This window comes from Gorilla gorilla, chromosome 12 (assembly GCF_029281585.2).
Source record: "Gorilla gorilla gorilla isolate KB3781 chromosome 12, NHGRI_mGorGor1-v2.1_pri, whole genome shotgun sequence".
Taxonomy (NCBI): domain Eukaryota; kingdom Metazoa; phylum Chordata; class Mammalia; order Primates; family Hominidae; genus Gorilla; species Gorilla gorilla.
Window position 1 is genome coordinate 67,293,315 of NC_073236.2, and position 24,705 is coordinate 67,318,019.

The window sequence follows — 24,705 nt, forward strand, 5'->3', positions numbered from 1 at the left end:
TTTGCTGATGATATGATCTTTCATTTAGAAAAACTAAAAGGCTCCATCTAGACCTAAAACCATAAAAACCCTAGAAGAAAACCCAGGCAATACCATTCAGGACATAGGCATGGGCAAGGACTTCATGTCTAAAACACCAAAAGCAATGGCAACAAAAGCCAAAATTGACAAACGGGATCTCATTAAACTAAAGAGCTTCTGCACAGCAAAAGAAACTACCATCAGAGTGAACAGGCAACCTACAGAATGGGAGAAAATTTTTTCAATCTACTCATCTGACAAAGGGCTAATATCCAGAATCTACAATAAACTCAAACAAATTTACAAGAAAAAAACAACCCCATCAAAAAGTGGGCAAAGGATATGAACAGACACTTCTCAAAAGAAGACATTTATGCAGTCAAAAGACACATGAAAAGATGCTCATCGTCACTGGCCATCAGAGAAATGCAAATCAAAACCACAATGAGATACCATCTCACACCGGTTAGAATGGTGATCATTAAAAAGTCAGGAAACAACAGGTGCTGGAGAGGATGTGGAGAAATAGGAACACTTTTACACTGTTGGTGGGACTGTAAACTAGTTCAACCATTGTGGAAGTCAGTGTGGTGATTCCTCAAGGATCTAGAACTAGAAATACCATTTGACCCAGCCATCCCATTACTGGGTATATACCCAAAGGATTACAAATCATGCTGCTATAAAGACACACGCCCATGTATGTTTATTGCGGCACTATTCACAATAGCAAAGACTTGGAACCAACCCAAATGTCCAACAATGATAGACTGGATTAAGAAAATGTGGCACATATACACCATGGAATACTATGCAGCCATAAAAATGATGAGTTCATGTCCTTTGTAGGGACATGGATGAAGCTGGAAACCATCATTCTCAGCAAACTATAGCAAGGACAAAAAAAAACAAAAAAACAAACACTGCATGTTCTCACTCCTAGGTGGGAATTGAACACTGAGAACACATGGACACAGGAAGGGGAACATCACACACCAGGGCCTGTTGTGGGGTAGGGGGAGGGGGGAGGGATAGCATTAGGAAATATACCTAATGCTAAATGATGAGTTAATGGGTGCAGCACACCAACATGGCACATGTATACATATGTAACAAACCTGCGCGTTGTGCAATGTACCCTAAAACTTAAAGTATTAAAAAAAAAAACTCTTAGAGCTGAAAAACAAATTCAGTAAAGTTGCAGGATATAAAATCAACATACAAAAATCAGTAGCCTTTTTATTCTTCAATAAGGAAACAGTAAAAAAGAAATCAAGAAGGCAGTCCCATTTACAATAGCTTCAAAAACATTAGAATACCTAGGAATAAGTTTAACCAGGGAGGTGAAAAATGTCCGCAATGAAAACTACAAAACACTGATGAAAGAAATGGAAGAGGACACAAACAAATGGAAAGAAATACCATACTTATATATCAGAAGAATTAATATCATTAAAATGACCATACTTCCCCAAGCAATCTATAGATTCAATGCAATCCCTAATGAAGTATCAGTGTCATCTTTTACAGAAATAGAAAAAACAATCATAAAATTCATAGGGAACTAAAAAAAGAACACGAATAGCCGAAACAATTCTGAGCAAAATCTAAAAGTACATACAAATAAATGAGGGATTGAAGTAAGGTTAGGAATGCGTGAGTGATTAGTATTAGAAAATTTTTCAAAGTTACTTACTACTTTAGAAGATCAAAGATGGAAAAATAAGAGTATTTTGAAAGATACTAAAATCTTATTTTATATGTTAACATCTATTCTCATTAAAATTTCTGGAACACTTCTACTGTAACTGACAAATCCAGGAGGCAGAAAAATCAGTGTATATATAGTTGAAATGACTGACACCATCCATTAAGTGAATCTAATGGACATTTATAGAATGTTTTATCCAACAACAACTTATACAAAATATTCACCAAGACACACCATGTTCTAGGCAATAGAACATCCTTTAAATAGGAATTATACTAACATTCCTCTCAGACCATGTGAAATTAAACTAGAAATGAGTAACAAAGATAGAAAGTGTCAAATTATTTGGAGATTAAACAACATATTTCAAAATAAAACATGGTCAAAAAAAGTCTCAAGAGAAATATTTCAAAATAAACAAGAATTAAAATACAACTTATTATAATTTGTGAGATGCAGTGAAAGCATTACTCAGAGGGAAATTTGTACCATTAATAGCATATATTAGAAAGAAGAAAGATCTAAATTTAATAATCTATACTTACACCATAGGAAACTAGGCAAAGAACAATTTAAATCTAAAGTGAGCAATAATAATAATACCAATAATGAAAATTAGAGCAGAAATCAATGAAAATGAAAACCAGTAGAGAAAATCAGTAGAGAAAATCCTGGATGGATGAATAGGTGGAATTCAGTAGATTTTTAGGGCAGTGAAACTATCTAAATGATACTGTAATGGTGAATTAGTGACATTATGCATTTTTAAGTACCCACAGAACTTGATATCACAATGATTACACCCTAATGTAAACCAGGTACTTTAGTTGATAATAAAATATCAATATTGTTTCATTAATTGTAAAAATTGTACCACACCAATTTTAAATAGGGGTAGTAGCCTGGAGGGTAGTGGTATGTACAGAGGCAGTGTACTTTCTGCTTAAGTTTTCTTTAAACCTAAAACACTAAAAAATAAAGCCTATTAATGAAAAAGACTTTTAGCAAAGCAGAAATTCAAGGACACCTTAAGATTATTATACAAGTAATGTAAAGATGAAAGTATAGAAGTGCTCATTGAAATATTTAGAAGACCTTTTGAAAAACTATAAAACATTGAAGAAAAAATTGAAGAAATAAACGAAAAGGTATCCTAGTTTGTGGATTGAAGAAAGAATTAACATTGTTAGAATTTCCATATTACCCAAAGTGATCTACATATTCAATGGAATCCCTATTCAAATTCTAATGCATTTTTCATAGGAATAAAGTAAACAATAGTAAGATTCATATGGGACCACTAAGACTCCAAATAGCAAAAGCAATCTTGAGCAGAAAGAACAAAGCTGGAAGCATCAGTCTACCTGACTTCAAAATCTACTACACGTTATAATAATCAAAATAGCATGATTCTGGCGTAAAAACATACACACAGACCAGTGGAACAAAATAACCCTGACATAATCCTACTCATGTACAGTCAGTTAATTTTTGACAAAGATGCCAAGAACACACAAAAGGGGAAAGGATAGTCTCTGAAAAAATAAGTGGTGTTGAGAAAACTGGATATCCACATTTACAAGAATGAAATTTCTTCCTCATCTCACACCATATATAAAAATCAACATAAAATGGATTAAAGACTTAAACATAAGACCTGAAACTAAAATTACTACAAAATAATATAGGGAAAAATCTCCATAACATTGTTCTGGGCAATGATTTTTTTTTTAAGCTATGACCCTAAAAGCACAGGCAACAAATGTAAAAAAAGACAAATGAGATTGATTATATCAAACAGGAAAGCTTTTGCACAGCAAAGAAAACAATCAACAATTGAAGGATAACCTACAAAATGGCAGAACAGGCAGAGCATGGTGGCTCACGCCTGTAATCCCAGCACTTTAGGAGGCTGAGGCGGGCGAATCACTTGAGGTCAAGAGTTCGAGACCAGCCTGGCCAACATGGTGAAACACAATCTCTACTAAATATACAAAAATTAGCCAGGCATAGTGGCACACACCTGTAATCCCAGCTCCTCGGGAGGGTTAGGCAGGAGAATCGCTTGAACCTGGGAGATGGAGGTTGCAGTGAGCCAAGAGTGTGCCACTTCACTCCAGCCTAAGTGACAGAGTGAGACTCTGTCTCAAAAAAAAATAAAAAAAAAAAGAATGGCAGAATATATTTGCAAACGATACAGCTGACAAGGCATGCATTTCTAGAATATATAAAGAACTAAAATAATTCAATAGCAAGAAAACAACCCGATGAGAAAATGGGCAAAGCTTTTGAATAGACATTTCTCAAGAGAAGACATACAAGTGACCAAGAGGTATATGAAAGAATATTCAACATCATTAGTCATCAGAAAAATGCAAACTAAAACCACAATGATATATGACTTTCCACCTGTTAGGTTGACTATTATCAAAAAGACAAATGGTAAGTATTGGAGAGGATGTGGAGAAAAGGGAACCCTTGTATGGTGTTGGGAATGTAAATTAGTATAGCCATTGTGGAAAACAGTGTGGAGGTTCCCCCCAAAAATAAAAATAGAACTATCATATGTTTCAGCAATCCCACTACTGGGTTTATTTCCAGAGGAAATGAAATCAGTATGTCATTAAGATATCTGCACTTTTATGTTCATTGCAACATTTTCCACAATAGCCAAGATATTGATTTGACCTAAGTGTCTGTCAACTGGTGAATGCATAAAGAAAATGTAGTATGTATACAGAATGCAATACTATACAGTCTTACAAAAGAAGGAAATCCTGCCATTTGCAACAGCATGGAAACCTCATAGAGACATTATATTAAGTGAAATAAGGCAGGCACAGAAAGAAGAATATGCATGATCTCATTTGTAGCATCTAAAAATGTTGAATTCATAGAAACAGAAAATAGAATGATAGTTACCAGAGCTGGGGAATATGGCTGGGGAGTTTTTGGTCAAAGGATAGAAATTTTCAGTTAGATAGAAGGAATTATTTCAAGAGATCTATTCTATAACATGATGATTATAGTTAATAACTGTGTTATATTCCTGAAAAATGCTAGCAGAGTACTTTTAAGTATTCCTACCTCATAAAATAAGTATGTGAGGTAATGCATATGTTAATTATTAGGTTGGTGCAAAAGTAATTGTGGTTTTTGCCATTAAAAGCAGTTTCTTTTGCATCAAACTTAGCTCAATTTGGCCATTTCAGTGTATACATATTTCAAAACATCAAGTTGTACGTGACAAATATATAATTTTTGTATAATTTTTATTTATCAATCAAATTTTATAAAGCATTGTTCACATTAGTAAACATAGTCACCAACTATGTTATAGCATGTAAATGTATTGCAAAATTATTCTGGCTTTTAAAACGTGAAGATGTAGAGGGCAGTACAAATTACAGAGAAATTTGGGAGATATAATTTACAGAACTCATTTTCTGACTGTGGAGGAAAGAATGGAATTTAAGATCTTGCTTAGATCTCTGCCTTGGTCTGAGTTGAACAGGTTAAGAGTGGTAAATATGATGAGTCTCAACCTGGACCTACTTATTTCTTTTCTTTTCTTTTCTTTTTTTTTTTGAGATGGAGCCTTGCTCTGTCGCCCAGGCTGGAGTGCAGTGGCGTAATCTCGCCTCACTGCAACTTCTGCCTCCTGGGTTCAAGCAGCTCTCCTGCCTCAGCCTCCTGAGTAGCTGGGATTACAGGCTCCCACCACCACACCCAGCTAATTTTTGTATTTTTAGTAGAGACAGGGTTTCACCATGTTGGCCAGGCTGGTCTCGAACTCCTGACCTCAAGTGATCCACCCACTTCGGCCTCCCAAAGTTCTGGGATTACATGCATGAGCCACTGCACCTGGGCACTTATTTCAAAGTTTGTCTGGGTCAGAGATGTCCATGAAACACTCGCATATATGATTCTTGAATTAGAATGATTTTGGAGTAGATCTGTACTGAAGATAGAGATACTGGAAGCTACTGGATTTAATTAAATCACCCAAAGAAAGTGAGTGAGAAGATTTGTGTCCAGAGAAGTAAAAGGAAATCCAGGAGAAAACCATCTCATGAATTCCACGGGAAGACAGAGTTTTAAATAGAGAGTATTTAACAGAAATTAAGGAAGATCAGAATGAAAGTGAATATTGAATGTGGTGGCAGGTACTTCATAACTTACTCTGCACAAGTCTGTGTTGATGGAATTTTAGCATTGGAATACTGGATGTTGTGGAGTAATGTATGATCATTTGTCCTGAAAATATTTTTGTAAGAGTATTAATCTCACCGTACTTCTTAGAGCCTTTAATATGCTAGTGTATATCATAATCTTTTATATAGGTATCTCAAACTTATATGATCTGGGCATTCTGCTTTCATTTTAGCATCTCTTAGGATGCAAACAAAAAATTAGAAAAAACCTACACAATGGTTTTGAAAAAGAAAAAAATTAAAGAAGACTGTGATATGTATGGCTCAGTATTCCCAGTTATATTCCCAGTTACTTAATGGATATGTCAGATGGCTCTAAGCTCATAGAAATTTCTGCCCATATTGAAATCTGAGTGATTTTTCAAATTTTATATTTTTTCACAGGATGCTAGACATGCAGCTGAAGAAGAGATTTATACCAACTTAAACCAGAAGATTGACCAGTTCCTACAGCTGGCAGACTATGACTGGATGACCGGAGATTTGGGCAACAAAGCTAGTGATTACCTGGTAGACCTCATTGCCTTTCTTCGTAGCACCTTTGCTGTATTCACACACCTTCCTGTAAGTGGCAGTTGCTCTTACTTTGTCCTTTATATATAAAAAGATTTCCTTATAATTTAGTTTGGTGAAAGATGTTAGTTTCTGCTGTAACTACCCAGGAAGATTTTCAGTATATAAAGGCGCATGCTATATTTATTAACCTTTAATGATATGTAGAGGCTACTTCGATCATTTTTTCATTGACCTTTGCATTTTTTTCATCTGAAAATGGTTCCTGGTATTATGTCTGCTTATCTTCCTATGATGTTCAAGGTAATTAGTACAAAGACAATATAAAAGCCTTGGTAGAATTAAAAAAAGAAACTTAGTTAGAATTTCAGATATGTATATTTTAGTTTTAGAATATTCTTTAACTTTTTTATATAAACTGAAATTCTTTGATGAAATGCTCCATCTTTTTTATCTAATTTGTCTATGTTTTCTCTGTTTTCTTAAGCATATTAATTATAGACATTCAAAATCATTCTTTACTACTTCTTATATATATTTTACATATATATTGGTGGATTTTTTTTTCTCTTGGTTTTCAGTGATATGGTCCTGTCTGTTTCTAATATTTTTTGGTTGATGTTAGACATTGTATAAAATATGTAGAGATTCCAGGTGGTGTTATCTTCCACCAGAAAAGGTTCATGTTTTCCTTTACTTAGTAAATAGAATGGGCAGGTGGGTTGTGGTTTGAAGCTGACCACCTTAGTACCATCATGGACTGATTTGGATTAATATTGGGTTGCAGTTGTAGTGTACTTTGTTTGCCCTTGTTGGTAGGATATGGCTCTGCAGAGCTTTTAAAAACTGCCTGATATGTCATTGTCTTTTTAGCACCAAAGAGGACTATAGAAATTCCTGCTCTTCACAGAAACCTTGTCTATTCAGCCTCCTGTACTCTTTCTTTTTTTTTTTTTTTTTTTTTTTGAGACGGAGTCTCGCTCTGTCACCCAGGCTGGAGTGCAGTGGTGCAATCTCGGCTCACTGCAAGCTCCGCCTCCCGGGTTCACGCCATTCTCCTGCCTCAGCCTCCCGAGTAGCTGGGACTACAGGCGCCCGCCACTGCGCCCGGCTAATTTTTTGTATTTTTAGTAGAGATGGGGTTTCACCGTGGTCTCGATCTCCTGACCTCGTGATCCGCCCACCTCGGCCTCCCAAAGTGCTGGGATTACAGGACTCTTTCATTTTAGAATCTGGTAAATGTATTGAGAAGGAGACTTAGCAGTACCCAGTATCAGCAATTGCTGACAGGAAAAAAAGTGTTGGGGATTGTCAGTGTTACTTTACCATCCCTAATGAGGTTTCAGCTCCTATGTGATCTGAATGTTTGTGTATCCCAAAAAATCATATGTTGAATCTAATAACCAGTGTGATTACATTAGGAGGTGAGGCCTTGGGAGGTGATAGATTATGATGGTAGAGCCTCACAAATGGGATTAGTATACTTATAAAAGAGACTTCAGAGAGCTGCCTTGTTCTTTGTGGCCATGTGAGGACACGGGGATACAGGAAGAAGACTCCTTTTTTATTTCGCTCTAGGAAATAGGCCTTCATCAGACACCGAATCTGCTGGTACCTTGATGTTGGACTTCCAAGCCTCCAGAACTGTGAGAATTCTTTGGTTTATAAGCTACCAGTCTATGGGATTTTGCTACATTATTCTGAATGGACTAAGATAACTCTTGTCATTTTTAGGCATTCTTCTACTAGTGAGTCTTTTTCTCTGAAACACTGTGAAACTGTGAGAAATCTCCTTGCTTTTCAAAGATTTTGGCTTAAACCCTTATTTTCCTCAGCCGTTTAGCTTTAGAATTCAGTAAATATCTTGAGGGTAAAACTAGTCCTCAAACCTCTAACTGTGGCACTCTAGTCTGTTGGAAGCAGCAAAGATTCCAAGTTTTTTTCGCCCCCTAGTAGTTAGTCTCTGCCTGGTTTTAAGATTCTCAGTCTGTTGCCCTTGACTACGTTCCTCAAAAGCCCACAAGGAAAGCTGCAGATTTTCACCTCACCTTTAAAAGGTTCTGTCCTCTCTGCAGTTTTATTCCCTTTAGTCTTCATTGCTTCACAGCACCTGATGCCTTTTAATATGTTTTTTCTACATGTTTTACTTCCTCTCCTAGTTGTTCCTAGTGGGAGCATTTACCTGCAGAAAATTATGTCATTTTGTCTAGCTTTATCCTGATACCAAAGCCAGGCAAAAAGAGCACACACAAAAAAACTATGAGTTAATCTCACAATTATGGATAAAAATAAAATAAAATTTTAGCAAGTCAATTCCAAGTGTTTTAAGAAAGTAATTTTTTACTAGTGTGTAGGATTTATTCCAGAAATGCAAGGATGGTTTGATATTTTTAAAAAATCTGTTAATATAATTTATCACATTACTAGGTGAGGGAGATACAGTTTCTTGATGTATTCTAGAAAGACATTTTATTACATCCAGGCTACATTCTTGATTTAAAAACAAAGTTTACTAAATTCCAAGCAGTATAATATTTTAATAACAAAATAAAGAACATCTACTTGAAATTTAGTGGCCACCATAGATTGAACAGTAGAACAATAAAACATTTATTTTCATTGACATCAGGAATTGGGTGAAGATGCTTCTCACCAACACTTTAGAAGTTCTATAAAATAAATGTAAAAAAAGAATAAATTACATTATAATGAGCCATGCATGTCTTAGTCCATTCCTGCTCCCATAACAAGATACTGTAGACTGAGAAATTTATAAACAACAGAAATTTGTTTCTCACAGTTCTGGAGGCTGAAAATCCAATATTAAGATGTCAGCAGATTCAGTGTCTGATAAAGTCATAAATGGCACCTCTGTATCCTTACATGGCAGAGAAGGCAAAAAGGACAAACTCACTCCCCCAGTCCCTTCTATAAGGTACTAATCCAATTAATGAGTGATGTAATCACTTCTGAAATTTTTGTGCCCTCCCCCACAAAAATTAAAAATTAAAAAAATATATATCAAAGTTGCCTTGGGGATTAAATTTCAATATGAATTTTGGCAAGGCTCAAACATTTCAAACCATAGCACATGCATATTATTATTCATAGGTTATTATTATCTAAATAGAACATACTAAAAATTCATTAAGACCAATAAGAGTTTAGGTTAGATGATTCACTTAGAAAACAAATAAACTTTTCTTATATTAGCAATGCCCACATAGAAAATATATTGTCAAAAGTGTCTTATTTACTATTGGGACATTGATATAATTTTTCTATGCAGCTACGTAGCAAGTCAATTTAGAAATAATGTGACAACATCACAGAGTAATATAAAAGAGACTTTCTTATGCACAAATATATATGGTATTCCAGGATGGGAATATTTCATTCTGTAGAAAGTTTTTTCAAATTTAATCTAATTGCAGTGAGTATCAAGTAAATTTGTTTAGGGAGGAATCTTAATGAAATAATTCTGAAATTCATTTGTAAGCAAAAATGGACAATATTTGGTAAAAAATGATAACATGAACATAATTTGTAACTCTATTAATAAGACATACAAATTAAGCTCGTGTGATATTTTTGACTATAAACTACTCAGAACTAAGAAAATGGTAACACTCCTTATTTATAAGAAATATTTGTGGAAATAGGTATTTTCATACTTGCTGCTAGGGGTCTAGTTATTGTAGTCTTTTTGGAGTCAGTTTTTCAATATGCCTCAGAAACCCCTTAAAATGTGCTTACCTTTTTACTATGTAATTCCCCTTTTAGAATTTGAACTTAATGAAATAATCATGATTGTATTATAATATTCAGATGTAACTATATTTAATACAATGTATTTTGTATAGCGAGGAGTAGGTATAAATTAAAAATCCAGCAAACAAATGTGTTCACAAACTAAATTATTGTATATTCATATAATGTGATATTCATTAAATTAATGTAAATTTATATTTATTCATTAAAAATATATTCATTATTTCTTAACTGGAAAAACAGATGTGATCTTATTTTAATTAATATATACACAAATTAAATATCTATATTATGTACAGTGTAAGCCTAGAATTGTATACTCCATGGTTTATCCTTATTTCTTTTTTTTTTTCATACTTTAAGTTTTAGGGTGCATGTGCACAACGTACAGGTTAGTTACATATGTATACATGTGCCATGCTGGTGTGCTGCACTCATTAACTCGTCATTTAGCATTAAGTATATCTCCTAATGCTATCCCTCCCCGCTCCCCCCACCCCACAACAGTCCCCAGAGTGTGATGTTCCCCTTCCTGTGTCCATGTGTTCTCATTGTTCAGTTCCCACCTATGAGTGAGAACATGCGGTGTTTGGTTTTTTGTCCTTGCCATAGTTTACTGAGAATGATGATTTCCAATTTCATCCATGTCCCTACAAAGGACATGAACTCATCATTTTTTATGGCTGCATAGTATTCCATGGTGTATATTTGCCACATTTTCTTAATCCAGTCTATCACTGTTGGACATTTGGGTTGGTTCCAGGTCTTTGCTATTGTGAATAGAGCCGCAATAAACATACGTGTGCGTGTGTCTTTATAGCAGCATGATTTATAGTCCTTTGGGTATATACCCAGTAATGGGATGGCTGGGTCAAATGGTATTTCTAGTTCTAGATCCCTGAGGAATCACCACACTGACTTCCACAATGGTTGAACTAGTTTACAGTCCCACCAACAGTGTAAAAGTGTTCCTATTTCTTCACATCCTCTCCAGCACCTGTAGTTTCCTGATTTTTTAATGATTGCCATTCTAACTGGTGTGAGATGGTATCTCACTGTGGTTTTGATTTGCATTTCTCTGATGACCAGTGATGGTGAGCATTTTTTCATGTGTTTTCTGGCTGCATAAATGTCTTCTTTTGAGAAGTGTCTGTTCATGTCTTTCACCCACTTTTTGATGGGGTTGTTTGTTTTTTTCTTGTAAATTTGTTTGAGTTTATTGTAGATTCTGGATATTAGCCCTTTGCCAGATGAGTAGGTTGCGAAAATTTTCTCCCATTCTGTAGGTTGCCTGTTCACTCTGATGGTAGTTTCTTTTGCTGTGCAGAAGCTCTTTAGTTTAATGAGATCCCATTTGTCAATTTTGTCTTTTGTTGCCATTGCTTTTGGTGTTTTAGACATGAAGTCCTTGCCCATGCCTATGTCCTGAATGGTAATGCCTAGGTTTTCTTCTAGGGTTTTTATGGTTTTAGGTCTAACGTTTAAGTCTTTAATCCATCTTGAATTAATTTTTGTATAAGGTGTAAGGAAGGGATCCAGTTTCAGCTTTCTACATATGGCTAGCCAGTTTTCCCAGCACCATTTATTAAATAGGGAATCCTTTCCCCATTGCTTGTTTTTCTCAGGTTTGTCAAAGATCAGATAGTTGTAGATATGCAGCGTTATTTCTGAGGGCTCTGTTCTGTTCCATTGATCTATATCTCTGTTTTGGTACCAGTACCATGCTGTTTTGGTTACTGTAGCCTTATAGTATGGTTTGAAGTCAGGTAGCGTGATGCCTCCAGCTTTGTTCTTTTGGCTTAGGATTGACTTGGCGATGCGGGCTCTTTTTCGGTTCCATATGAACTTTAAAGTAGTTTTTTCCAATTCTGTGAAGAAAGTCATTGGTAGCTTGATGGGGATGGCATTGAATCTATAAATTACCTTGGGCAGTATGGCCATTTTCACAATATTCATTCTTCCTACCCGTGAGCATGGAATGTTCTTCCATTTGTTTGTCTCCTCTTTTATTTCATTGAGCAGTGGTTTGTAGTTCTCCTTGAAGAGGTCCTTCACATCCCTTGTAAGTTGGATTCCTAGGTATTTTATTCTCCTTGAAGCAATTGTGAATGAGAGTTCACTCATGATTTGGCTCTCTGTTTGTCTGTTATTGGTGTATAAGAATGCTTGTGACTTTTGTACATTGATTTTGTATCCTGAGACTTTTCTGAAGTTGCTTATCAGCTTAAGGAGATTTTGGGCTGAGACAATGGGTTTTTCTAGATTTACAATCTTGTCATCTTCAAACAGGGACAATTTGACTTCCTCTTTTCCTAATTGAATACCCTTTATTTCCTTCTCCTGCCTAATTGCCCTGGCCAGAACTTCCAACACTATGTTGAATAGGAGTGGTGAGAGAGGGCATCCCTGTCTTGTGCCAGTTTTCAAAGGGAATGCTTCCAGTTTTTGCCCATTCAGTATGATATTGGCTGTGGGTTTGTCATAGATAGCTCTTATTATTTTGAGATACGTCCCATCAATACCTAATTTATTGAGAGTTTTTAGCATGAAGGGTGGTTGAATTTTGTCAAAGGCCTTTTCTGCATCTATTGAGATAATCATGTGGTTTTTGTCATTGGTTCTGTTTATATGCTGGGTTTATCCTTATTTCTTTGTAGCTTTTAAGTTTTCCTTTTTGTTTGTGTTTTTAGAAAATGTTTTCTAAATTGAAACATCTGCAGCTTTTATAATGCTGGGGGTATGTGGAGGTGATATTTAGAATAATTGTTTTCCACCTCAAGAATTATTGTGTTTAATTACTAATTTATATTTTTAAATTGCTTTTGCCAGCCCACCTGTCCCCATTTCATCATGCTGTCATATTTCAGCACCACACTTTGTACTCCTTACTTTAACCTCTAGGTCATTTAGAAGCAGTAATGTGGATCAAACCTGGTGCTTGTCTGAATTAAAATGCATGCTTTTACCTGTAGAGTTGTGAACTTTCTTGCAAGGCTATACTGTAAATAACTAATTGAGGTTTATTTCCCCCTCTTTTGTTTATTCTAAACTGCCGTTTTTACCTAAATACTATAAAACGTCTCAGTGTGGATAGAGTTGATTCTACCACTCAGGCTGCAGAACCACTTACCATGTACCATTCAGAATCAAAGTAGGAAGTAACTGACAGGCTTAAGTCCTCAATATTGCTTCCATTGGTGCCATATTTCTGTCTTGTCTACACTTTTCTGAAGCTACACTTTTAAAATTAATTGGATTCACCAACCATTATATTCTCTAGAATCAGATGACTTCTTAAACTACCCCATCTGGGTTTCCACAAAATAGATTGCCTAACATTTGTGTTTATCTTCCCTAGAATGCTAGATAATTTCCTCATGGAACCCTGTATTAGTCACAAAACAGAGCTGTGTCTAAGATTTGCCCTCGGGCATTATTCGAGAAAGAATTGGGGAGAAAAGAGTTCGTTTCTGAAAAAGAGCCCAAATCATTTGTGTTTTACTTACTATAAATATTTTCTTTTCACATTTGAAATTCCCTGACAGAAGTGGCTCTCTCTCAGAGAGGGATTGATCGATAGAAAAAATGTATATAGAGAGGACTGGAAAGACAAGGCAAATTCTGTCTTGTTCTCTTACATTTTAGAATCCCCAGTTTCTCTTAATTCTCAGGGATATTTTACCGCATCACAGCAGCAACATAGCCAACGGAATACGTCAGTGTCTAGAAGTGTGTTTGTGTGTGACACAGAGAGAGAGAGAGAGGGAGAATCTGAGTGTGTTTGTTTGCAGATTATTCTCATTGTTAGATAGGCAGTGGTCAGAGGAGAAAATTATTTAATTTTGCAACTGTTTTTTCCCTTGAAGTTTTTGTGACTTAGGCAGCCTGCCTATCTTCATGAGGCACCCAGAAATGATTATAATAATATTTTCCACATTTAGGGTTTTTAAATCTTACTGTTTCCCTTGAGTTAACAGATGAAGTAAGTACACACACATTTTTTTTTCAGACTTCAGTTGTGTAATTTACAATTGCATACACAGTTACCCATTTTGCATGCTCAGCATAAGAGCATGTTTTTGAGAATTTATTCTTGTTATCCTGATAATTATCTTTCAGAAATGCTTAAGAGAGGAAATGCTGTCTCAAGTAACAGACCCAGAAGATGGAATCCTGAATTTGTTTTCTCTGTCTGTTGTTAATGTTAATTTGTATGACATAGGGCAAGATCTCTCATAGCCGACCTTGGTTTGCGGGTTAAGCGTGGAAATTCTCCTAGTTTCTTTGTCTAGTAATACAATGATACCTATCCCTGGCCTTACTTTCTCTTAGGTCATCCTTAAGAGAAAATTATTTCCTACATATAAGTTTCTGAAATTCTTCCCATTTAAAACCCTTTCAAAACTGACATTTCTTTTAGTACTCAATTTATTTCCAGGAATTGCTGCCATCTCCAACCTAACCAAATGATGCTGCTAGTGAAGAACTGTCAGTACAAAGTGTCAGTACTCCCATTAAGTACAAAATCTTTTCTGTGTCCATCAAGACTTTTCATAATGGGACCTTAAACTACGTTTCTGTCTTTTCTCTGTCTCTGTCTCTGTTTTCTATTTACCAAAGATTCTCCTCCCATAATGAAGTAATGCTCTTTGTTAAGCACACCCAACTGTTTTCTACCCTGGGTCTTTTTTTTCCCCCCCATGCCTTTCGTCTACTTTTACTGCTTCTGCCCTTTAACTATGTGTGTTGAAAATCTTACATACTTCAAGGTTCATTTCAAGGACCACACCTTCTATGAGGCCTTACCAGTTCTCCTAACCAGATGTGACATCTTCCTTTGTGGCACTTTTTAAAATGGCACGAATTAAATTTTACCTTGGGCTGGATATGTCATTCATTTGTGTACTTTATTCAGGAAAGGAGACGATGGTAATTAAAGCATCTGCTGTGTTCCAAATGCTTTACATGTGTTATATGTCATCCCAGTTGATGAGGACTCAAAATACCCCAATCACATAAGTATTAATATTATTATTACATTTTATGATGAGACCATAAACTCAAGGAGGATATGTACTTTGTAAGGGATACAGCAAATAGGTGAAAGGGTTAGGATTTAAACAAATTTATTTGACTTAAAATTTTTTCCATTATACCATCGTGTCTATTAGATTGATTGCCAACTATGGACTTGTGAACCCTGTGGATAAAGACCTTGTCCTATTCATCTGTATTTCTGTGTATAGTGCAGCAGCTTGCATGAAATAGTGCATAATAAGTTTTTATGGAGTTTACCTGTTTTGAATAATAAAGTAACTGAATTCCTGCCTGGGCATTGACAATCATTTTTGAGTCATATGTCATTAAAAGTAACCATTTAATTATAGAAAAGAGAAGTCAAAAGCTATTATTTTGAGATAATGACCAAAAGTTTGCTTAGGTTGAAATTCTGAATTGGTCTTTCTCCTTCCATATTCTCTTGTTTCTCCAAATAAGAAAGAGTATTGTTTTCAAGTGACAGAATTTTAATTATAAAATGCCTTGCATTCATTATTACTTAGTAATGTTCACATTTCTTTTATATGTCATTATCCCATTTCTTTTTTCAAAAAAGCAACCTCTATGATATACGGACAGTCACTATTTTCCCCATTTAACAAATATGGAAACTGAGGCCTAACAGGGTCTTGCCCAGAGGTCAGAAAATTAATCAATAGTGGGGCTAGATCCCAGGTCATTTTTCCTTGCGTCATGTTCTTTTCACTATATCAAGCTGTCTCTCAACATTTAACAATAGCTACTATCTTTTGAGTACATACCATATACCAGGTACTGTGCAAAGTGTCCTCTCCCTCTCTGTTTCTCTCTTTTTCTTTCTCTCTGTGTGTGTATACATATACACCCATGTATATATGTATACACACACACGTAGGTGTATATATTCTAATGTACATGTATGTATGTATTAATATATATTCTCATTTATTCCTTGCAACAAATTTCTGAAAACATTGTTATTCTCCCAGTTTACAAATTAGAAAAGAAAAATTAGATTAGCTTACACATTAGTAAACATAGAGAGGTTTACTATTGTGTCAAAAACTACTCATCTAGAGTTAGTGAATCTGGGGTGTAAACTGCCTCCAAAGTCCTTGTTCCTTCCCAACTAGGCTATATAATACCTCTAAACTATATATGAGAAGCACTAAGCTATGTTTCATAGAGCCATCATTTAAATACCTTTTTCTCTGTGGGATTCTTATTCAGAATCTTTTTTGTTAGTGTATAAAATTTTGGTCACAGTGACCAGAACAATTCCCGGAATGGGTGGTAAATTGTGGTAATGTCCCCATAAAGTAGAAACTGTATCTGGTAATGGGAAATATACCAATAAGTGGGTTGCTTGTTTCTAACCTAACTTGAATTCCCTTCTTTGACACCTTATGTGGAAATTCTGTCATCTGCTGATAAAAATGACTCTGTAATTTAGCCCAATTCCTATGACTTTCTCTGGAACAAAATAAAGAAGTTTCAGGTGTCCTTAAAAAGGACTAGAGGCATCAGATCCTTTAGGACACAACCACATTTTTCTTCATTGCATTAATTACATAGGTAGATCCAAGATTCAAGATTTTTTTTTTTCATTTTCCCTGATGGAGTACAAATTACTGATTTACTAATGATTTTTCTGCCTATCAAGAAATTGATTTATGTTTCCTGTTTCCATGCAGTTAACAGTTACGTTATTTGAGCTACATAGAGTACATTGAAATAAAAAACATTTGCTTCTTATCAGTGTGGTATTGGGATCTTTTGTTTAGTTAATCACTTAAATCCTTTAGAGGTTTTGTATTTCTTCAGAAATATCTTTGTGTGTTGAGCTATTACTTAGAACTTTTCTCCCCATAAAGCTACTATTACCAAGCCAGAGCTGTTCTTTCTGGTAGTATCCAGCCAGTAGTCCTTTGCCTCTTTAATGATAATGACCTTTGAGTCTTCTTCTGTTCTTGTAATTATTAAATAAAAGCTTAAGTATGTTTGGTTCCAAATAGAGCCATTTACTTCTAATCCTATTTTTGTTGATAACGTAGAAAATAAGGAGAATCTAGAGTTTAACATACTGCAAAATTCCAAACTTACAAATTTTCATACTTGATTTCCTTTTCTTTTTCTATTCCTTTTTGTTGTTGTTGTTGTTGAGATTGTCTCACTCTGTCACCCAGACTGGAGTGCCATGATGTGATAACAGCTCACTGCAGCCTCGCCCTCTCAAGCTCAAGCAATCCGCCCACAACAGCCCTGCAAAGTGTCTAGGATTACAGGCGTGTGCTGCCATTCCTGGCTAATTTATTATTTTTTTGTTGAGATGGGGTCTTACTATGTTGCCCAGGTTGGTCTTGAACTTCTGGGCTCAAGTGATCCTCCTGCCTTGGCCTCCCGCAGTGCTAGGATTATAAGCATGAGCCACTGCACCTGGTAAGTCAGAGATTCCAGTGAGAATATGTTAGATATTGCTATACTTGGTCACTTTAGTATCTTTGATACCTGATGTGGTTTGGCTCTGTGTCCTCACCCAAATCTCACCTTGAATTGTAATAATCCCCGTGTGTCAAGGGCGGGACCAGGTGGAGATAATTGAACCATGGGAGTAGTTTCCCTCATGCTGTTCATATGATAGTGAGATCTGATGGTTTTATAAGGGGCTTCCCCCTTCTCTCAGCACTCATTCTCTCTCCTGCTGTCCTATGAAGAGGTACTTTCTGCCATGATTGTGAGTTTCCTGAGGCCTGACCAGCCATGCGGAATTGTGAGTCAATTAAACTTCTTTTCTTTATAGATTACCCAGTCTTGAGTATTTCTTCATAGGAGAGTGAGAACAGACTAATACAATACGTTTAAAAGATGAAGTGGCTTGCATTCTTTCTTATTGATGCTAAAGTTGTGGGGTGTTGAGTTTTATCTGAGGACAAAACAGTTATTTCATCATTGCTAATATCAGCAAATAATTAAAAACCTTAACTGTGTAATGATAGGCAAACTGTTATATAAACTTTAATACTATTATTCAGTGAAATGTTATGTATTTATGAAAACTAATTTGTGAAATTAAATAATAACCTTGCAAAGCACTTATGTTAAATGAAAGAAGTAAAATGAAAGTTTTATAAGCCAAATGATTGCAAACATGTAAAAACATGTTCATAGTGAGAAAAAAGTTCACCAGGAAATATTTTAAATTAAAATAATTATGTTGGTTGTGTGACTTCTTAGTTTTCTTCAAAATTGTTGTTGGCATTTTAAAAATCTTTAAACATTTCCTTTATTTAAAAAAGTTTTAGATCTTTACGGCTTCTCTCTCAGTTCAGATTTCCTTTTGCTTATAAATTCAAAGTGAAACAAAAAATATCCACATTTTTAGATTCTTTTATGTGCCAGTATCCTTCATTTATCTCATCTTTGTTTGCAAAGTAGCCCCTTTTTACTTTTTACTTAATCTTTTTACAGATTAAATTTAGGTATAGGTAGGTTAAATCATTGCTTAAGATCTTATAAATAATATATTTTTGGAATACAGATTTAAATTGAGTTCTCCCTAATTCCAAAGCATATACTCTTTTTGCTACAGTAAACTAGTTGCTTTTCCCCTAATATTTCCAAGTCTAAAGGAAGGCGTTTGGGTCTGTAGGAGTGCTGTTGAATTGAGGTTTCCAAGCAAACTTCTAGGCAAGGGGACTGAGAAGCATGGTTGTGATTAGATCAGGAACAATAAAGCACAACTAAGGACAACTGAGGATGTGTGATCATTATAAAGAAGAGCAGCAGTGGAAGAACATAGGCAGAGTTTATTTTTATGTCAGTTTATTTCTAGATGTGCCTTCCAAGAACACTGGTTTGTCTGTTACTCTCTCTGTTCAGAAATTTTTAATAATCCCCACATTTTAAAGTATAACTACTATCCACATTAAATACATTTGTTGTAATTCCCTTACATAAAGCTGTGACTTCAGCCAAATATATCTGTTAATCATTCCCAAACATACTATGCTTATTCCTGGCTGTAGATTCTTGCTCATGGTTTTCCTTCTCAGAATGACTTCTCATCTCACTTTCAAATCTTTCCCTCCTTTAAAATACAGCTTAACACCTGTTTTCCCCATGAGGTCTTTTATGACTGTTCACCCTTTTTCCCACAATTCATACCCCAAGGTTTGATTTTGTTGTGAACTCCTGTAGATATTATTGTCTCAATTTTCTACTTGAAACTTTGGATATATGATCTTAAATATTATTTTCTATATTTTCCCCTATTATGAACTAATGTTACATGTTATTTGAAGGAAAGTATCTCAGACATTTTAGTATGGCCAGCATTGAGTAAATATCCAGTCAATGTCATGATGAGATTGGAATGTCTAACAGGGACATCATGCATGGAATAGTGTCCTCCAACTCAGATGACTATTTGTCTTTACCTGACATCTATTTTGATCACAGCTCTTTATTATAAATATGTATTTCTTATAATTCCACTTCATTAAGAATGATGTTGGGAGTGCACTGTAAAGGTAATAATCCAAGTTCCAAAGGAAGAAAATATTACTGCTTGGAATATCGCAATGAGGTCAGTCTAAACTACATTTTTGCTTCTTTGACAAGAGGACAAATTTGAGCCTGCAAATTGGTGTCAGGATACCTTAGCATATATATTGTACATGTTGTGGGGTGAGGAGTTCACAGTTAAATGAGCAACAGGAATGTGGTATATTCCACTCTTCTGTAATACTTTCATGGTAGTCTATAGCCACAATTTTAATATACTTCAGTAAGTGCTTGAACTTCTCCAAACAAATAACACACAATGTTGGAAATCACAGTACGTACTTGCCCCTGGGACCTCCCTGTCTTTGAATTAGCCGTTGCAGGCTTCTTGGTCTTTAGCTCCTTGGTGATAGATGAAGTCTACTCTCTTCCTAAGGAAAAACTACCTTCTTAAAAAATGAATAGGGATACACACACACACACACACACACACACACACACACACAGGCACAAAGACAAAAAGTGAATTTTCTACCCTGCAATACATCCCTGAATGCATTATGTTACATATTTTTAAAAGTGTTTCTGTTAAGGACATCCACTTGTTATTTTTATGTCATGTAGGATTATCTTATTGCCTTTATAGATTTCTGCAATTGAATGATTTACCGTCTTTAACTGTTCTAAGATGGTAACAAAACAAGGAAGTTTTATTTCATGTTTTTGTCTATGTGTTTTGTTTTATTGGCCTACTATTTTTTGTTTTTACTTAAGTTGCCTTTAATCTTTATCTTGATAACTCCTTTGAAAGATAATCTTAGGATTAGGAGGTGACAGAGATCTGAAAATGGGAAGCAGTCTTTCAACAGACAAACAGGCCGTAACTCTGTACTCTCAAGAAGTTTGACATGAACCTTTTGTAAGGCTAGTTTTCTTTTGTGCCTATTTTTCCTAGTTGTGAGCACGCATTCCATCTGGAAGTATGTAAAATCTAAGGATTCTTCATTGAAACAATATTCTTTGTGCCATATTGACAATATCTATATTTTTGCTATTGTAAAACAGATACAGTGAGATTATTAAAAGAATCACATTGATATGCTACGTTGCAGGTGGTAAAGGAAATAGGAGGTATCGGTTCCCTAGGGTACAAGTAATTGTGATCTTTCCTTAGGGTTTCCCTTCCCTTCAGCAGTTGTCCATGGGGATCCTTCCAGTGTTTTTTGTTTATCTTTTTACCTTCCTGGTGGAACCTGGCTCCCTTGAGTAGCGCAGGGAATGAGTCTAATGAGCATAAAGTTTATGGTTTCAATAGTAATGCTTAAAAATTCTAGTCCTAGTCTAGCTCTAATGTTAGTCTATGGCCCCAGTCAACTGCTAATGATATGACTATGACTATTCCTAATCATACTTATTCTATGCTATTGAGGGAAGATCACTGAATGTAACACAATTATTTTACTGACGCTAACTGTAGAAAGTCAAGAGAAACTTTCAGTGGCCTTCTGCATGATTCAATGAATTCCTGTAATTATGGAATATAGGACTTTAATCTGCTTTTGATTAAAAAACATCACTACCCAAAGCTACCAAACCATGACATCTTCATAGGGGTATCTCATGAATATCTACTTGTCTTATTGACTCTCTTTTGATATTAGTTAACAAGTACACTCTCTCACTGTTTTAATTCCTTTACTTTTTAAAATAATGTGATAGTTGTGAGATTAACTTTTAATGTGTCTATACCCTCTATGGCATGTGACCTCTGTCTTTCAGGTCCCTTTAGTGAACTTGCCAGTCTGTTTCTGATTTCATGGAGCTGGAACAGATATTTGGCTTAAATGCTTTTAGTCCAAAAACCTGGGAAGCACTCCGACAAAGTGATCATATCCACATACCAGAGTTTTACTATTTTTTTTTCTATTTCTTTAAGATCTCTTTGCAGGCCATTTTAACCTCTCTACATAAATAGGGTATGGGAATTCTGGGGAGCTTGTCACAGTTTTCTTGAGTACTGATTTTGTCTGTTTATTATTTTCTCCAAAGGAGAGATTGTCAAATTATTATAGATAGAAAATAATTTACACCTGGTGGCCATAAATGTTGTTCCTGACCCTTATTAACTTGCTGTCTTTTATTTAGAGTAAGATTTGAATACCTAGTGGCTCTTTCTGTTATAAGTTGTTCTACAAAGTAGAAGTTAGACAGAGATAAATAAGAGTATGAACTAGTTAATTCATGGACGACATTGTGACAGAGAATAGCTGATTCTCTGGGATGGTGCAAAGGCAATCCATGTGTCGGACAGAGTATTAGACTAGAACTCTAAGTCTTCCAACCCAGAGATTCCTGTGCTTCTGCCTCTATGTGCTGGAACCATATAGGAGGAATTACTTGGTATATAGTTTGCCACAACATCTGTTTAGTATAATGTTTAAAGGTCATCCAAAATAATAACTGTAAAAGCATATTAGACATTAAACTTATAGTGAAGACAATTTTAGATCAAGGCCTTAATTTGGAGGAATTTTTACCTTATATTTTTGTATTTTTCTTATCTATGAAAATATTTATATTGGTCCTGTATGGTTATATAATTTCACTGGAAGGGATCATTTCTAAAAATTCATTATAATTTTATTATTGCATAACTGCAATGCAAAAAAAAAAAAAAAATTGACAATGCTGGCCAGGCGCAGTGGCTCACGCTTGTAATTCCAGCACTTTGGGAGGCAGAGGTGGGTGTATCACGAGGTCAGGAGATCGAGACCATCCTGGCTAACATGGTGAAACTCTGTCTCTACTAAAAATACAAAAAAATTAGCCGGGCGTCTGTAGTCCCAGCTACTTGGGAGGCTGAGGCAGGAGAATGGCGTGAACCCAGGAGGCAGAGCTTGCAGCGAGCCGAGATTGCACCACTGCACTCCAGCCTGGGCGACAGAGCGAGACTCTGTCTCAAAAAAAAAAAAAAATTGACAATGCTGTAGGACAAATTGGAACGTGAAATGAGCAACATAACTTCAAAAGTAGAGTGCTTAAAACAAATTTAGAGTTTATTGCTCTGGCTGAGATTTCCAAAAGCTTTATAATATGAGCTGAGGTATATTTTTCTTTTAGGCTTAAGTTTAAGGGAAACAATAGGCTTGTTTTATTTTTGTCTTTTTTCACAGTCTGGCACTGTGAATTTCATACAACTCTTTTTAAACTTGTGAATATATAAAAGAGTGCTAATGACACTCTCTATCGGCCCAAAAGACTTAGCCATCTTCCCAGATGCAACTGTGACAGTAATAGTGTCTCATCCAAAACTGGGCAGAAGCTTACACTAAAGTGAAATGATCTGTGGTTAGTTTCCTGTCTAGTTGTTTGAACACAACTCTGAACTCAGTATTTATAGAGAACTTAGTTTTGGGCCATTTACATTTGAAGATATTATTGATTTAACCAGATGCTCCAAACCAAGGGAGTTTTTTTTTAGTAGTACAAAATATAATCATTTTTGCTAATTCTTATACTCTACTTTCATATAAAATAACATATAACTTGTTATTTTAGTTGCCTGGCTTAACATTAGTTCATTTATTCTGTGTTCCACAGTAAAATTTCTTTGTTACTTGGGAGACAATGGTAATAGATATCTTTCATTTTCTACCCCAGGTTATTCTTGTTTAGTATAGCTTAAATAAAAATATATGAAGCAGACAAATATTGAAAATATATTGTTTGTCACATTGTAAGATATTACCTATATTATAAGTTGATTTTGGAAATAATTACCTAATCACCTAACTTGAATACCATTTACTTAGAGAATGAGATGTGTTCTCTAGCTAGAGACAGACAATTATGTTCTTCAAAAAGATGAAGAGGATCAAAAAATTATATAACAGTTTGGTAGCATGGTAGGCATCTGGTAGAAGAGAAAGGAAAAAACACTAGGCAGAGGGTATAGTATATGTAAAGAAACAGGGGAATGAAATTATTCATGGAACTTTTAGAATATAAGGGGATATTTTTTGGGCTATTGTAGAATATGAAGTTAGTATCGTAGATAGTGTCTTGAACATGAATGCCTTAAATGGCACATAAGGAAATTGGACTCTACTGAAAATGGTGAAGAAGCATAAATGAATACGGGAAGTTACTGATTAAACTGCATTTAGGGGCAGTCATTTTGCAGTTTAATGAGTGGATTAGAGTATAGTATGAATGATGGCCAAGAAATCATTTAGCAAATATTCTAATATTTCTGGTGAGAGACAATGAATGGTTATTACCATGTCAGTGGCATTGGTATTTTAGAGGAGAGGACTAATGCAAGTAAGATTGCATATAATAAGTATAACCATAATTGGATCCCCCAATTCATCTATGCAAGTACAAAGTACAAGTACAAGGAAAGACACAGCTTAGCATCAAATCCTATGACCAAAGTTTGGAGAGTGTAGAGAAAATGTCACTAGTGAAATACAGCTTTGAAAACAGGTTATGTTAATTTAGGTTGCACTATTATTAATAGAAATACATTTTCTGAAATTAGCACCATGGTGGTCCAGTATCTGCTGTATTTTAGTCTAGCCACACCTAATGTATTGAGTTTTATTCTGGCCCTGCATTTAGAAATGATGTCAATATACTGGAGCTCATAAAGAAGAGAGTGACTAAATGACTTGAGTTTTTTTGATATAGAAGTGTGAAGACTCTGGGTAACATACTACCTTCATATATTTGAAGGTATATCAAATAGATTTATTTGATTTCATTACAAGATAATTGCTAGGTACTTCCAGAGAGATAGATCTTAGTTTAATAGACATTTCTTAGGTGTCTATCATATGTGAGGCACTATGTTAAGTTTTAATGATACAAAAATGAAATAAAGATGGTCCTTCCCTCAAGTAACTAGCTCAGAGTTTAATGGAATAGAAATAA

At 35.1% G+C, this 24,705-nt stretch overlaps 1 protein-coding gene across 3 annotated transcripts in view; it reads left to right on the plus strand.

Moving 5' to 3' along the window:
- EXOC6B (exocyst complex component 6B) overlaps positions 1 to 24,705 on the plus strand; it is a 647,056-nt gene that overhangs the window by 352,554 nt on the left and 269,797 nt on the right. For all 3 annotated transcript variants that reach the window (XM_019021027.4, XM_055378081.2, XM_055378080.2), the window contains one exon: positions 6,331 to 6,510. In XM_019021027.4, the coding sequence (XP_018876572.1) occupies positions 6,331 to 6,510 (180 nt within the window). The remainder of the gene's footprint in view (positions 1 to 6,330; positions 6,511 to 24,705) is intronic.